The 17,336-nt window shown below is 44.3% G+C and overlaps 1 protein-coding gene across 1 annotated transcript; it reads left to right on the top strand.

Moving 5' to 3' along the window:
- Positions 1-1,930: 1,930 nt before the first annotated feature.
- CRTAM (cytotoxic and regulatory T cell molecule) lies at positions 1,931-16,944 on the top strand. Its single transcript, XM_052786464.1, has 13 exons — positions 1,931-1,999; positions 5,308-5,454; positions 8,185-8,337; positions 8,551-8,682; positions 11,765-11,935; positions 12,499-12,570; positions 12,702-12,767; positions 13,004-13,111; positions 13,875-13,946; positions 14,458-14,562; positions 14,970-15,116; positions 15,499-15,582; positions 16,316-16,944. Exons 1-13 carry the CDS (start codon positions 1,951-1,953, stop codon positions 16,444-16,446), a joined length of 1,437 nt encoding a protein of 478 aa, XP_052642424.1. The 5' UTR covers positions 1,931-1,950; the 3' UTR covers positions 16,447-16,944.
- The last annotated feature ends 392 nt before the right edge of the window (positions 16,945-17,336 follow it).

Genomic DNA, 17,336 nt, shown 5'->3' with positions numbered 1-17,336 from the left:
GGACAGGGTACTCCAGGGCATGGTTTAGGGGGCATGGTTAGTGGTTGGACTTGATGATCTTGAAGGTCTTTTCCAACCGAAATGATTCTATGATTCTATGACTGCTGGGGTGCACCTGAGCAACGTTTTCAGTGGCTCCAGCAAGATGGAGGTAGGAAAAACACCTGCACTGGGCATATGCCTAGAGAGCAGCTGTACTGGGACCTTGAAATAAAAAGGGAGTCAGGGCTGTTTCTCAGTTTGGGTTGCAATGCTGCCCTCACCGCATCCTATTTTGGGGTGCAAACCTCAGAAGCATCAAGGAGAAAGGGGAATTTGAGCTACGTTTTTCTTCCCTCCACTGAAGATGAAGTTCATTTATTTGACAGCAGATGGCACAAAACCATCTCAAGTCTGGTTTTCGATCTACTGCACAGGGACGCAGTTTTCCCACTGGGTCGGAGGCAGGTGGCTTCAGTATCTCTACTGCTGGATGGCTTTTTTCCCCAGATTTATTTTACTGTCGGGTTTAGGTGTGTGGAACTGGAAGCACAACTTTTAAACCAAAGCAATGCTTACCTTTGCAACACATACCTTCTTTCTTGATCTGGATTTTTTAATCCAGCAGTAGTTTTATCAGCCAGTGAGACTCTTTCCTTTCAAACCAACTATCTACATTAAACTTTATGGCCTACAGCTCTGTTTTCCAGTAAAACTGATTATATTACAATTAACATAAAAGACATAGCTTTTATCAATCAGATAGACACTAATAGAATGATGTACTTCCATGCACCTGAAAGTTTAATGGAAACGGGTTCCAATAAATTAGAAGCGAAATGCATAATGTATTTATAATTAACCACTTTGTCCAGTTCACTCAAACCCATGTCCTGCAAATGCACAGTTTTTAAACCATATTTCTTACCTATTAAAGTCAGCTCATTTTGACAATATTAGTCATTTGCACCAAACGTTGGGGAGTTGCAGAGAAATGCCAGAAGAGGATCTGCCAAAGCCTTTTTGGAAATCAGCACACGTGGCTACACCACAAAAAGAGGCTCTGCCTACAACAGGCTTGGATAAATCTTGTGATGTTACTAGACATCGCACACCAGGAGACACAAAAAGGTTTGCTATGCTCCAGATAGCTCCTGAAATAATCAGACCCTCAAGGGGACACGGGAAACCCAGATTCTGCCACCGGTCCTCTGGGATGTAGTCATCCCTCTGCCCCGTGCTTCAGTGCTCAGCGAACCTTTCACAACCACCTCACCAATACTCTTCATTCCCCGGAGAGCCACAAACCACACGCAGCAAATTACCTTTCTCTCGTTATTTGATTTGCCAGGATCCCTGCAAGCAGAGCAAAGCAAACCTCCCGTGCATGTGGCGGTACGCGATGCAGAGTGACCCAAGACTGTTTTTCCAGGGATTTAAACCGCACAGCTGGGTTTTCAAGCAACCTTGCCAGTTACTGCACTACGGTGGTGTCCGCCAAACAAGCTCTGCCTTCCTGGGTGCCTCCCACCTTGAGGAATTAAATCCTGCACACAGCGCACCCGTAGCATCACTGCAGCAGGGGTCCCCAGCAGGGTTACCCCCGGCCCGCGTTTCTCTCAACCTTTACCCTCTTCCCCCCGCCATGTACACCTCTCCCCCGCACAGACGCTGAGCGAGAGCGAGCTGGAGGGGGTGCAAGGTGAAGTGCCCCCAGTCCTGTCACCCACCAGTTTCATTTTAGGGACCTGTGAGGTCACCGATTTCTCAGCAGTCGCCAACACGTAGGAAATGTGAGATGGGGCGGGGGAGAAGAGAGTGGAACAGCTGAAAGAAGGAAAGGAGGCAGAGACCCCAGCAGTGACGAAGTCACGGTAAATCTGCTCCCCCCGTGCTGAAAAGGGACCTGCTGCGCAGCGGCCGCGGCAGAGAGAGGAAGCCAGCACAGACCGCCTGCACCCACACCGCAACATGACTTTCACCAGGGTGCTACACGTCGCGGCTCTGTTCCTGATGCAAGGTAAGCGATACGCGTCGTCTTAACACGATCTCCCTTTTGCAAGCAGTCCAGCTTGGAGAGCTCCATTTCCAGTTTCAGCACACCACGCGCAAGGCAGCTTTGCTGTTGTTTTCTTGTTGACAATGCCGCGTTGTCACCCAATTTCCAGAGCACGCTGGTGCTGGATTCCAGCTGACTCCTAAACCCAGGATCGAGGAGACCAATTCACCTCCTAGCAGCTGGTGGCATGCTTGAGATGGCAAAGCACTGGGGAATCTAAAGATTCTCCCTTAAATTTGGACAGCGGATCACTGCTTACTTTCCATGGCTTGGATATCTGTGTATGCCTTTGTTCACATATTGTGTAAAGAAAGGCTAATATAAGAAGTCAGAATAGTTTAGAAAGCACTTGCAAAGTACTTTGAAAATGAAAAGCACTTTAAACGCTCAATCTCCTTACTCCTACTACTAGAGGATGTAGCCTATACTTACTTTGCTAATCTCCTGTCTTTCATACACAGGAGAGTGTGAGAGATGCATATTTGACCACGTCAAATAGGGAAAGATTTAAGTAAGGAAAGCAGCAAGACAGCTATCTACAGCTCAGAATTCTTGCAGGCTTCACTCCTGACCTTTGCAGGAGGACTGCACGCACGAGCCTGGTGCTGGCCGAAGCAATAGTCCCTCTCCCTTCTTAACAAATGCTGGAGCAGAAACCGTAGCAGTGCTATTGCTGACACTTCGCTAATGCTCTCGCACACAAGGGTATTGTTAACAGAGGCCACGTGAAACCTCAGTGTCTAAACAGCAACAAAGCATTCTGTAATACCGTATGCTTAGGATATTTTATTACCATTGATTGTGTTTAACAGAAGCCAGGCCTTAAGGAGCTGTCGGTTATATTCTAGCTGAACCAGCACTTGCAGTGCCCTTTAGACTTGCTCCAAATCAGCAGCTTCCACTCTGAGCACACAATCCCTCTTCCCCCAGTATTGTTACAGACTCCTGCATGCTGAATTTTTACCTGCTGACAACCGCTAGCTGCTCTTGGCCATCAGAATTAATTCAGACTCCCAGTCACAGGTCGGCAGCCACAGGTCAAAAATAACTCATTAAACAGGATGCCTCTATAGGCTACAGTTTTAAAGATAACTCTGAAATGATGCATTGAGTGCATATCACCGCAACAAGTTCTCTGTGCACTTTCTGATGGCTAAAATAATAGTAACCAGAGGCACGAACCATTCTGTTCAGTTGCATCCTGCAATTTCTAGCAAGAAATTGTTGCCCTTTCTTGCCAAGAAGGTGGATATATCACTGTACTTGATGCCAGACTGATTTTTCCCAGTAGCTGGGGCACCTGGGATCCACACAGTACAAGAACCACAGTCCTCTGGAGCTGGCACGGCAGCATCTCCCATGCCCCAGTGACTGTACTGTGGTGGGCTGCAGTGGCTTGAAGACCACAGCCATGTCAAACTGCCCCCCATACGAGGAAGGAAATTTGACCTGTGAGTCATGGTCTGAATGAAGCCATGGTCTCTCATGGAAATTACGTCTATGCTCTGTTCTGGGGGCTGCTTTTTTCTCTTTTAGAAAAGCAAGCAACACCCCCACCTTTCCTTGCTCAGTCTTGCTGCTTTCACCTCAAAAGGTGTGACTTGAAAGACCCCACAGTGCTGTTAGCGACAGGAAACCGTCGCTACAAAAAAACGCAGAAGGGCCCCGTGGAAAACCACAGACAAGGCCCTCTCTGCTACCTTAACAGCATACACCTCCCGACACAGGTCTTCACAAGTGGAACCTGTGCAAGGAGGTTTTCCTTTTCTACTGCTTCTCTGCAAATGACCCCCGTGTGGCACAAGCCCTGAAAAACCAGCTGAGACACTAACCCTAGGAAATGGAGGTGGAATCAAGAGGAAATATAAGCCAAAGGCACTGATGTGCCATATGTGATGGTAAATCAGCTACGGCCACTCAAAGTTCAACAGGGCCTCACCAGCGCACAGTGATTCAGTCGAACCTGTGGTGTCTCCTGGCAGTAAGGATAGACAGCAGATCTGTATTGCAGAGTTTCTCCTTAGCTAAAGCAGCATACATCATACTTACAAATTTGGAAGTAAAAATATTGAGATATTACAAGGAAACCTCTTCTACAAGCTTATAGACTCCAAAAATTAGATAGTGAAGAAAGAGAAAAGATCTATGGTGTATTTGCTATTTGTGAAGTCCCAAGCTACAACACTGACCATTTTCCTGGGCCACATCTGGCCCATGCAATGTCGGGTGTGCTCAACTCAAGGGTAAGGCATGGCAACAGATCCCCAGGGGAAACTGCTGTCTTACAGGGAGACAAGTCCTTCCTCTGATTTTAGTGGTAAAAAGATCAGGTCCAGCAAGAATGCCCTACGATACCTTCATTTCTGGTATATTTTAAAACGTTTTTAAGAAAATGAAAAGCTTTCCTGAAGCCCAGAAAGATTCGTTTCCCCAAACTGCAGTGCTTATGTATGCAGTAGGAACTTGCAGCAGACAGCTACCTGGAAAATAAAATCAAAACACACAAAACGGGAATGAAAAATAAAACCCTCTTACTGCCTATTTACCTAACTGACCCAGGCACTGCTCTTAGTAATTTCTCCAGGACATGCTTTTTTCTGAGGAAGCCAATTCATTCCAGGTCATCAAATATTTTCACAAAGTGTATTAAATATCTTAGAATGTCTGGAGAGAAAAACACACTTTACTGCCCATCTGTAAAATGAACTGGGAGGAGAGAAAATGAAATTTCATTTTAGTAACCTGTGCCATGCCAGGTTTGTGGATCCTATCTTTGAAAGAAGTTTCAAAGCCAGTTCAAAGCAGTTCCAGCATTACAATTTCTGAATAAAAAACCCTCATTTTTCAGAGGCGCTGATCATTCACTGCTCAGTCATACAGTCTTGCAAATCAGGTTCAACAGCTCCAGAATGGAACATGGAATAATGAAAATTAATGTTTGTGCTAACATACAGGGAGAATGTGCATTAAAGGGGTCTGCTATCAATTCTTCATTGACTCATGTAGAATAATGTTTAATAACTAAACCTGGTTGTGCTAGCAGGTGAAGACCACAAACCTTTGGTACAAGTCTTACCCAGTGACTGTGATGACCTATCTAATGACTGTGATTTATTTATAATGGTGCAATCATATTGGCAAGTTTCCTAATGTAGAAAAACCTTTACGCCCTTGAAAAAAGGAAAGTTGACATATTACTCTGTGTGAAACATCGTTGCTTTACTTCATGTCACATTTTAATACTTGTTTTTTCCCTTTATCTCTGGCAGGGGATTTTCCAGGAGCTGGCAGTGAAACCATAACTCTAAAGGAAGGAGAGGACCTAAATCTCCGCTGCACCCTCAGCAGCGACAACAGTTCAGCCCGGCAGTGGTTAAACCCTCAGGGGTTTGCCATTTTTCTAAACACCCAGCGGGGTAAGTGTGAAAACTGAATGCAGCACTTTCCACGGGGGGCTGGAGGGTCACCCAGAAGTGGGCTTTCCTGGCTCCCACCCATGGCCAGTCTGACTCACCTGCTACCCAACTGCTCGAGATGGTTTTACATAGAGCCCCTTTCTGGCAGGAAGCTGACAAAATGGAAACCTCCACAAGAGTGGTCTGGCACTAGAGCTTTTAGCAATGAACTGTAGTTACCACCAGCACCAAGAGATTACCACAAAAAACCTACTCTTGCCTTACAAGAGAGACAGGAGCGGACTGAAAGCGTGGGTACTCTTCCTCTCATCGGCAAATTCGATGTGCATCAAGAGGAAATTTTTAGAAAACAAGCAGTGATTTCCAATATGTGCTGACAAAACCAAAGTTACAATTACCGTGTTCCTTTCCACTCCCTACAACTCATGTCTCTCTGTCCTTATCTCTCCTCCTGTTGGCCCAAATTCGACAGCTCTACAAGATGAGGACTGCCTTGGTCTTCCCCATTTGTACAGTACCTAGTCAGCATCTCTGCTTGTTAAAGCCTTTAGGCTTTAATGATAATAATGACTGGGATTTAGCCAAATGACATTGGGTACCCAGCTCCCATTGAAACTGCCCAAGAACTGAGCGTCCTCTTCGGTTGCTCTGGCAATCCCAGCCACCAGGTCTTGCCACCTGCATCAAACCAGCCTACTAATATTTCCTGCAAGTATTGCCAATATTTCTAAATGGAAAATGTAATGAGTAACTGTTGCTCCTATTTACTCAGTTACAAGAGCAAGTGGGATGAGTGTTCATTAGCAATTTTAAATGACTCACACATGTATGTATTTTCTTGTGGAATCCAGGATCCCAAGTTCAGTAGTCTCAGTATAATGCATATGAACCATTAGAATCAAATGGGATCAAACAAACCTCAGTGCTGAGCCACTGACAGCTAATCAATATGGGAAACAGGGCTACTGCAACCTGCCCTGTGCTGCTTTGACATCCAGGCTTCCAAAAACCACAGCAGGCTATGGCAGGAGTTCCCCTCTCCTGTTGTAGTCTCTTAGTCTGATCATGCACCCAAGAACTGCAAGACCTAGGAGGAAAATGCCTCTCCATCAGTTATCTCTATTTTTTACATATATCTATGTTCTCAGTATTTTACACTGTAGAGGTAGGCAAGAGCAGCAATAATTCCTTCATTTATGCAAGTTCTCTATGGCCCTGGCTACAGCCACAAACACCCTCTTTCTATGCAAACAATTTTGGACTGAGACACTTTATTCTGCCCATGTCCAGTTTTAAACATCTCCACCTTTTAACGGCTCTAGCCCTTTTGATGCTTGAAGTTTTGCTGAGTTGACACAGCAATTTAATAAGGTTAGGGAAAGAACATATCCACTAGTCTCTATAAGAGCAGACCCTAACCCGAGTGAACAAAACAGTATCTGTCTTAAATCACCTGAGGATTCAACCCATAGTTTCCACATCCCACGATTCCCCCTTCAGTAAGACGCGTGATATAACACCCACAAGGACTAGAATTTGCAAAGTATTTGGATCCTTGATAAGTCAGACACACTGAATATTTTCCTTCTGCAATACAAAAGAAAACAGTCCACATTTAGAGAGAAACCAAACTTTACAGCACCCATGGACATTTTCATTTATTCTGAATCACCACTGTGAATCTCAGTCACATTGCTTCTCCAGTAAACCACTTCATGAATCAGTTCCCTCCAGTCTCATAGCTAAAAATATGACAAGCTAGATACAAGTCTTATATCATGGTGTTTTAAAGATCCTTTAATAATTAATCACTTCATAAATTATAGTACTGCTGTGATTTTCTCCCAATTCTGTATTTTGGAAGACCTAAGCTAAAAAACTTAAAAATAAAAAGATAGGTTTTGAGGTCTTTTTCTCCCTAATGACTGGTAGACAGCCCCAGTTTCAGTTCAATTTAAGGGCAGAAAGTTACACTTTCTATCCTGCGACTGTGGGAAAAGTCCATGTGACTTGTTGGTCTGATCCCAAGGACTCCCATGAGTCATCCAGCAGGAGGAATGAAGCAAAGACTAGAAGTTGAGAAAGAGAGAAAGGGAACTGTACAGCAGAGTACAGATATCCTAGGAGACGGTCTCATTAAAATCAAGGTAATTAGACAAGGGTGGGAGAAGCAAAACAGGCAATCAATAAGCAGTTAATAAAGAGGTGTGTGCTGACCATAGTGTTCATTTATATATCAAAAAACCCACCCAAAGAGGAGAAGTGATTTTTTCAAGGCCAAACAAAGGCCTGGGGAATGGGGAAGAGAAAGGTCCTCAGTTCGTGAATCTATGCTGTATATTCAAAGATCATACTACTTTTCTTGACCATGTATCATGTCCTCACACCCCAATGTTTGCTTGTATTAATCCATCTAGGCACTTAAAGAACCCAAATTGCTATAATACCTGGGAACACAGGAATAAGACCCCCTGAAAATAAAAGCAAGAAAAAACATGTTGTTTTACCTGCTGACAGCACACATCCCCCCTTCTTCAATTTACTACTGCCTCTGTACTAGCGCAGCACCAGATAGGAATGTTTTGTGCTAGAACTGCTCCCTTACATCAAGTGCTGATGAATTAGAAAAATACAATAAAGAAAATGATCCTCATTCATTACTGCTTTGATTATCTGTCTTCCTCTTATGTACCAACACGCATAGCATGCTACGTTTTATTTTCCTTACAGCTTTAAGAGATCAGAGGTACCAACTTATCCGTTATTCAAAGGATGAATTATCCATCCAACTGTCTAACGTAACAGTACACGATGAAGGCGATTATAAATGCTTCTACTACGGCATCCCGTTCAAAAGCAAGAACAAGACTGTCAAGGTATTAGGTAAGTTCCTTCACCTACTGTGTTCCAGAGGAGCAGAACAACAAAGCGAGCTCCTCAACTGCAGACCTGCGTTTCTGCCTGCAGTTGTATGGTGCTTAACACAACATAAGCCTCGTCTTAGCTCAGTCCCCCCAAATAATGCTATGTATGCAGCCATTCATAAAACTGAGTAGAAAGATGTACTATAACTGATTCTAAATCTTACTGCTGCAGCTACTCCTTCTAATCCAGTACTGGAAGTATCCCGAGACACAGAAAGAAGCATCACACTGTCTTGCTATACCCAAGGATCTAAACCACAGCCCCAGATTACCTGGCTGTTGGACAATGGGATAGAGCTCCCTGGTAAGTGCTAAAGGACCAGGGATTGATTACTAACAATTTCTTCTTATCAGCCTTGGGCACATGTAAAAATAGTGGAGGATGAAACACCTTCTGCAACACATCAGCTGGGGCTGCCACTCATCCTCCACTCATTTAGTACAACTTGGACCCCGTGGTGCAGGTTTGGAGAAAAATCAGCACTAAATTCCAGTATTTGTGCAAGGGAGAGGGCTCATTTGCTTTGCTCACGTTCAGGGCAGACCACCACCACTTGGCACCAAAATCCCTTGAGAGTCTGCAGGGAAATTCCGCTGAAATAAAATGAAACCAAAACTGTGGAGGCACAATTTTCAAAGCCCCAGTATAAAGTCAGTTAACAAATCCATTATAACTATTTCCATATTGTAAACAGTAGACAGATTTTCCTCAGCTTTGCTGAGCAGCTCACAGGCACACCAGCAGCATTTCTCTCTCATTAATGTCTTCAGAGCCAGGCAGCTCACTAGCAGGAGCAAGAAGAGAGCTCAGGAAACACAGCCCACACCACCCTGCAACGCTCCCAGCAGTGAGAGGTCTGCACGCATCTGGGTGGACACACATGAGGAGGAACAGAGCCACCACATAGCTCAGTTTAATTTGTGTATGATATAAACAGCTGCTTTTGAAGGCCATGTTCTAATAATAACTACCTTACTAGCTGTAACTGTAGGACGGTGGAGAGGAAATGCACATCTGTATCACAGTGTGAGGAAAATACCCATAGATGAAAATGCATTTTCCTTCACGTATCAACAAGCTCTTACTTGTATTTTGCATCATCAAGCAACATATTCAAAGCTTAGACTGTAATCTTCCTCCCCCCAGCCCCAAGATGGCTTTTTTAACTAAGAGCTCTAGAAAACAAGTGAGAAGTGTGCTGGCCTGAATATAGCTAGAACTCAAGACTAAAGAAAAATATCCAGGCTGCCAGATACACAGGGATTAATGCATCAGCATAAAGCCCTATGCTTAAAGGAATTGCACTCAGAGGAAGCAGCATAGCTGGTAAGTGAGGGACATGAAAGCCAGGGAAGGGAGCTATCTGCAATTGCAGGGGGAAAGGTGCTCTGGAGCAGCACATACGTCTTGGAAAAGCAGGTTCTAAAATCCTGCATGTGTTTGGGAAGAGCTGGGCTCTGTGTGTGACTATAAGGGCTTGGGAGAATACCAGCTGTGAAGATTATGAAGAGCTCAGGGAAGTAGTATGTCACCTCTAAGTTTTTATATACATTTTTCCCAGTGTTCTTCTAAAACAAGGGGTTTCCTTAAACTTGAAACAACCTCATTTCTGGCCTGATAAAGTACATCATTTGTAGCATCACAACACGCAACTCAGACACTAAACACCTCCCACGACACATAAAGCCAACCATGCATTTCTCCACTGATTTTAGCAAAAACCTATACTTACCTTGATCTCCTCCTTGCCTCTGTAGCACTAACCCAGTCAGCCATTAGAGCAAGCCATCCCAGGGAGAACTACCTAACCTTCCACCTCCCGCCCCACAGGCACCTGGAATGTAATTAAGCAGCACAGGGCCTGTGCTGTGTCTGGGTGGTTGATTTCATCTGTGGCTGGCTTTCAGAGGAAGGAATATTTGCATGAAGAGGTGCTGATTTCACCATGCAGCCTGCTTATGGCCGACACGAATTAGAGAAAGGAAAAAATAACTGCCCTAATTCACTGTTTCTCAAACTTTCTGCATGTGTCTTTCCTTTTTTTTTGTGGATGACAGTCTTTGAGGAACACTCCTTCCTCCCCCTTCCATTCTCAGCTTTAATCACTTACTGCAAATATTTATACTAATCAGAAAATAGCTAATACATCTTAATTACTGGCAACACCTCAGTTCCACCAGGGCTCAGCAGGGGCAAACCAGTTGTAATTACTGAGCTGTTGCTGACAAAGATTATTTCCTTCCTAGCAAAAACACTCTGAAATCCTTTTGAGCTCTTACATGACCCTGCTGGGGATGGAAGAGAGGGTTGAGAAATACTGGTCTATATGATACAGCAAGTTATCTGTAAAGGCTAATTTGGAAACAAGGAATTTCCTTCATTTAAGACATAAGGGTGTTACCAAGGGTAACAGATCAAGAGAAAGCATCAGTTTGCTTCCAGAGAACCTCTACATTATACACAGACAGTAGAAATTATTGTGTCCCCATGGGCATTTAAAGTAAACATCTGAAAAAACTTTCCTCTCCACCAGAGCTATTCAAACGTGTCTCTTTGTGTCACATGAAATACATCTTTATTTTTCCGTATCGTATAAATGAGTAGAAGTCAGTATTACCTGGAGGACTAGGAACTACATCAGACAAGTTACATGGTGCTCTCTAATTCATTATGGCAAGGCAATTAATCTTTGTGTTTAACTTTGCCCAGCTGCAAAAGGGGAAGAGTCAAACCTGCACTATATGGATGATGGAGGACTTGCACAAGATTTCATAGAGTTATATACATGTTTATTTATTACAATGTAAGCATTGCACATCCATATTTATTGTGCATATTTATCAATATGCACAAATATTGCACAACTTCTTTTTATGTTTGGGGTAACAAATCCACAGCTATTAAGACACAAATTCAATGCCCTTGAATATCACATAGCAGAATCAGAACTTTTCTAGATCTCAGTCGTGCTGCAAAACAGCAGGTCCTTGCCTTGAGGCTCCCCCCTGCGGGCCGTGCGTGGCTGTGGCAAAGCAATTTATTCTATTCAGTAAGGAGCAAAAGTGCTGGTGGGTGTTTGGACATTTCGCCACGGTCCTGCAGGGTGCTGCAGGGGAATTTCCCCACATGAGTCATGAAACCGAGCAGAGGCTTTGGGTTGAGCGCAGGAGGTGGAGCAAGGTCTGCACTTAACTGCCAAGGAAGAAAACATGACCTTGCTGCCTTTGGGCTCCCATGTAATCCATTTACACAATGAACCACTTGTGCACAGTTATCAGGTGCTGCTTTAGCAGAGCAAAGTAATGCAGATTGCACCTGGAAGGTTTTTCATTAAATTGCTCTTGACTAGAAAGCACTTAAATGTTTTCTTCCAATGGGTGTATAGGTGATACTAAGCACAAGTTAGAAGCTGATGGGAAGAAATGGACCACAACCAGCATGCTGACAGTCCTCGCCTATGGGCCCAATTCAACAGCCAGCTGCATCGTTCACCACCAAGCACTAAGGGAAGAGAAGCTGATGGCATCTTTCCGGTTTGAGGACCTCCCTAGGACGGGTACCACAGGCTCCTTCAGCAGAGGCTCTCCCATTTTACCACTCTGAAGTGGCAAAAGTTATGCAGATACATACGCAAAGCTGAAGACTGTAGCCTATTGCCCCATCTGTGGGATCTATTTTTAAATGAGAGGGCTACCTGGGGCAAAAGACCAACTCCAAACTAAGATTTTGGGGCTTCTTCCTGCTTCTTAACTACCTTAAAATTCATTAAACATTAAGCCACAGCAGCCCAGGCAGGTCAGTTCTCCAATGCTGCTGCTAGGATTCAGGTGATGTTTGTCCTAAAGTTTTAAAGATAACTCAAAGTTTATGTTCTCAAAAAGCTGTGAGCTTCCTGTATCTCCTGCATATTAGACACATGCACCTGGAAAGCTAGCAGGGTGTAAATATTGTAAATTAACACTGAAGCTGCTTGTCTAATAATTCTCAGTTTGCCTTCTGCCTATTTATTCATCTTTGGGATGGATCTAATTATTCTTACTTCATTCTTCCTTATATTGCTTGATTCAACAAATGCTTATAAAGTGCTCTGAAAGTTGTACTGTTGTCGGGTTTTTTCAGCGACAAAACCAAATCCTGCACCAGCTTCGCTAGAGGTGGACATGCGTGTCTCTGAGAATGAGCAATCTACAGGTAGGCATTAATTGCTTGGCCTCTTTTTAATTAATGCACAGGTCAGATAAACATGGCATCTATTCCCAGTTGCCATCAGCACTGAGGGACATTTTGCACAGCCTTCAGAACCACTTTGGTTTTTTCCCCAGTGACCGCAGCAGTGTCAGACCTGAACAGCAGCACGGCCTCCGCTCCAAGCTACTCACAGCATACCGGTAAGTGTTTCACTTTCATTTTTTTCCTCATTTCTTAGCGGTAAATATATTCAGAGGACAGGGAAGCTGAAGGTGGGAGGGTAGGACTCTAAGTACAACTTCTGATCAGATAGAGCACCCAAACAGTCGGGAGCATGGCATGTCCAGGGCAGGTTTCATTCTTCAAGGATCAGTTCAACGGCAAAGTGTGTCTTCCGATTTTTGTCTTGTGTTTGGGGGGTGGTGGGTTCCTTCAGGATCCAAAAAAACAACCATCCCTTCTGCAGTACCAGAGGATCCAGTAGTTACCAGCTCAGCGCCAACACCAACCCAGCAAAACCTCCAACCAGACACCGCATCTACTTGTAAGTTTGGTCTTAGTCACACGCATTTACGAAACCAGGACAGAAATGCTACCGAGAACAGCATTACCTTCCACGTTACAAACAAGCGCCTGCCATTAAACCGCCAGCGTTTCTTGCTTGTGCGGGGAGCCCTCAGTTTTACAGCCATGAAAGCAGGCAAAGCCTCTCTGGCTAGCTGCAGAAGAACATGAGCATCAGCAGGAGCAGGAGCAGCAGCAGCAGCTCTGGCAGCAGGTGAGCCCAGGCTGGGACCTCTCCGGCCAGTTGCAGTAGGTGGCACTGTGCAACAAGGGTTACCTGGGCATGCAGCAGGCTGCAGGCTCCAGCTGCTGAAGGCAGGAGCTGTTTCCAGCAGAAGAATTGAGAGCTCCGCTGCCCAAATCGGTTGGCCAAAACTGACCAAGGTGGGCGCAGGCGTGACAGGCCCTGCAGTGAAAAAAAATCAGTCGGCTGGTTTAGAAATACATGAAGTCTTTGCTTATATCTGTTTAAAAGCGCTACATTGGTGATTACAAACGTCACAGAACGGCTACATCCCGATAAACAATTCCTATGTACGCTGATAAACGTACATGGAGAGGGAGCCTGAATCTTTTAACAGGACTTTCACCAGGTGTGCTTACATACCTGATAAGGAAGGACATCTCTTATGAATGTAAAGTTTTGGTAGGCACAGCACGCATTATCATTTTGGTTTTACAAATCAAAGGAGATATTCTCTGTGTACGTAAGAAAGCCAGAGCTCACCTCTCTGTTTGCGCAGGGTCCAAAGTAATGCCAGCTGCAGCAGGAAAGGAAGAATTGGCTGGTTCGTCAAGTTATCGTGTCCCCAATGGTACAACCTTACATCATCAGACATGGGTGGTGGTGGCAAAGGACAGGGATTCTCACAATGGGTGACTGCACCACTGTGAGCTATGAAGACAGTAAAAGAGTAGTCAGGGATATGAATACCAAAAAAAAAATATACCTGCTTTAAGGAAAAGGATACATGCTCATTCCTGGGTTTGCAAGCAAGAGAAGCAAACTGATGGACAGGGAAAGCCCCAAAATGACCAAAGATTCGAAGCTCAGCTTTGTTTTAATTTGGCTGTAAATGGGAACCATTGAGTTCAAGAATGTGTATGAGATTCTCAGGATTTTCTGTTCATAAAGCTTAGGTGGTCTTCAGTTTAAAATGAAATACAGTGTTAAGGAAGCGAGCACAGAGCTTTAACTCAAGGGCTCTAGAAGTCCCTTCCCATTGCAGTACCAGGTGCCCTGGACTTCAAAGCTGCTGGGAAAATATGCATTTCTTAAGTATCCCTTTGCCCTTCAGAGAAATACTGTTCTTTCCATTCCTACAGGGACTGAAACAGCATTCAATGGCAATGTCACAGAAGAGGAACTTTCCAGGACAGAAGCCTCACTACCAAGTGAAAACGTAACTGTGATTTCCATCATCACCTTCGGTACGAACTCTTTCACGACAGCTTCCAAACACGCAACGAGCTTTCTTACACCGAGCTGGTTCTCTCTGACCATGTATCCACCTCCAAACCTTTTGTCAGTACACTAGGGTAATGCTGGCTTCCAATCTTGGGGAGGGACCACAGAAACACAACCATTTTTATCATCTAGAAAAAAGGTAAATTTTACTGTTTGTTGTGCCAGAGCACGAGTCCACTGATTTCAATCAGTTTTTCTTGTTCATACAAGAAGAAAAAATTTGACCTCACGTCCTAAACTTAAGTCCAATAAGGTGACTTCTGGTCTCCCACATGTTCATCTGGCCTTGTCCAGGATATATCATTCTTAATTACCAGAGACACACGGGAAGCTATTTAACAACACAAACATACACCTGCCTCTTTTACAGAGCAAGGTCTGAAATCTGAAGGCATCAAAAAGAAGCAGAATAATCTCTTGCTGCCGATCTTGGTGGCTGCTCTGATTTTCGTGCTGCTCGTCATAGTCCTGCTTTTTATGAGGAAGCTGAAAAAAGCTCATGGAGTGTGGAAGAGAGGTGGGTGATGGCCCTGTCAGAGCAACTGCTGATGCTGCTTTATTCAGAGGGGCTGGAGAGCTGAGGAGCCTGTTAAGCGGAGACAAGACATGGTTCCTCCAGCCACCAATAAAACATCCTTCTCCCATAGATAGAGACTGTGACTTGTTCCAAATGACTGTTGAAGAGTCCCTGTAACTGACGGCCTCAGGCCATGCTTCAGCTGACACGAGGTGCCATGAAAGCCAACGAAATTGTTGTCCTATGCATCTCTCTTAGATGATCAGGATGATTGGATCCCCATTTTATAACTAGTCTCTCAGGATTTTTACGCTCAAGGCAGAGAGTGACAAAGAGTCATGGAAAAATCTCACCATCTTAACTACATTTGTTTTCTGCACAGAAAATGATGTTTCAGAGCAGACACTGGAGATTTATAAATCCAAATCTAATGAAGACAGTCCGAGCCATGTGAAGAATGGAAACGGTAAAAAGCTTTAACCAACATAAACTAATTAGAGCATTGCTACTGACCACAGCCAGAGCAGATTGCAGTCAATCTTGCTATACAGAAATATTTGCAAATTGCATGTTTTAAACCTGAATATTCTAAACCCGAACTTTTCATACCTGGAGGTCCACCACAGAGATTATAGCTTCAGCAAGAGTGATGCAGAACCGTACAAAATGAAAATCATTGCTTTTTATTTTATAGGTTAGACTGGATAATCACAATGGGTTTATCTAGTTTCTAAATATAATCTACTGAAACACTATTAAAAACAATATGCGTGGTATGTACCAGGAGTACTACTATTGCTAAACTGTCTTGAATGGCTCTTATCTGATTTCACCACCAACAAAACATTAGTGCTTTATCAGTCCTGTCCCCAGCCAGTGACTACAGACCGAGGCAGGTCTGTCAGCCTCCTCAGCTGGGGTATTTCTGCTCCACACTTGGACTTTTTTCTAAACAAAGGCAGCTTTCACAGGTGAATAAGCCCACATAGCAAAAATGAGGGAACTTTGCCAACATTTTTCAACACAAGTTTATTGCAGCATCTAAACTGCATTAAAAGAGAAAGTGGCTTGTAATTATTGTCAAGATATTTTCCAAACTTTCCTTCTTTTTCAAATATTTTAAAATAAATATTTAAATCATGCAGGTACACACACACACCCTTTACAAAATCAGTAATAAATGTGTGTTTATCTTTCAGTTGTCAGTCAGAAGTCCAACATGCAATATGTAACAGAAGGATATGTGGAAACAACGCAGAAGAATCCAACAGACAAAAACATTGCAATAAGTGAGAAACTGTTTGGATATGGAAAGGAAACAGATGTATAGCAATGGCAAATCTATACAATGTGCAGAAACGCCACTGCTTCCTGATACTTATATTACAGTGTTCAGATATCAATATGATTTCAAGGAGCAGAAGTACAAGCAGCTACCCTCAATCCAAAAGCCAACTGGGACTGCTTTTCTTTAAACAGTGGGACAGGTAGATGGGACCGGTGCTCCCAGAAACCTATTAGCAATGACGAGACTGATCTACCTGTAATCCTCAGAGGATTTAATTAACCACTGCCAGAGACAGAGCTCATCGATCCCGTCTCAGGTGCTATCAGCAACTAGGATCCCGGCAAGGGAACACGCAGGGTATGAAGATATTCACGCAATGCTTCGCCCACCTCCTCCGCAAGCACGGGACCACGCAGGAAACCCTGGGAGCTGCAAACCAGCTGGGACTTGTATTATCTCCTTCTGACCCCAAACCTGGGCATCCAGCTGCATTTCACCAAGCAGGAAAGCATCCTGACATCCAAAGTGTTAAAAAGAAAGAAGGCCGTTCCCCCCCTCGCTAGGACTTCTGCCTCGGTTTGTCACCTCTACCATGGCATGACAGCTCTCTGCTGTGCGAGACTGCATCCGCTCCGGTCTGCGAGGGGCTCTGAAACCCAAACATGCCGAGAACGTGGAAGTCCTGCCAACTAAGGGGCTGGCAAACGCGGAGAGGATGCGTGATGTTACCCACGGGACTCCCCAAACCCAGGGACCAAGCCACTTGCCTGCCAGCAGGCAAAGCGAGGAGGATGGCCGAGACTTCCCACCTGCAGAGCCCCAGCACGCCATCACCGGGACCCGCTTCTGCTGCAGGAAAAAAAACCACTGAATTCCTAAAATAAAGGCCATTTACGTTACAACAGAAAGCTGTACTTATTTTCCTCACTAGA

Source organism: Harpia harpyja, chromosome 4, assembly GCF_026419915.1.
Source record: "Harpia harpyja isolate bHarHar1 chromosome 4, bHarHar1 primary haplotype, whole genome shotgun sequence".
NCBI classification, from domain to species: domain Eukaryota; kingdom Metazoa; phylum Chordata; class Aves; order Accipitriformes; family Accipitridae; genus Harpia; species Harpia harpyja.
Note: the sequence above shows the minus strand (reverse complement) of the source record. Positions and strands in the feature narration are given on the sequence as shown.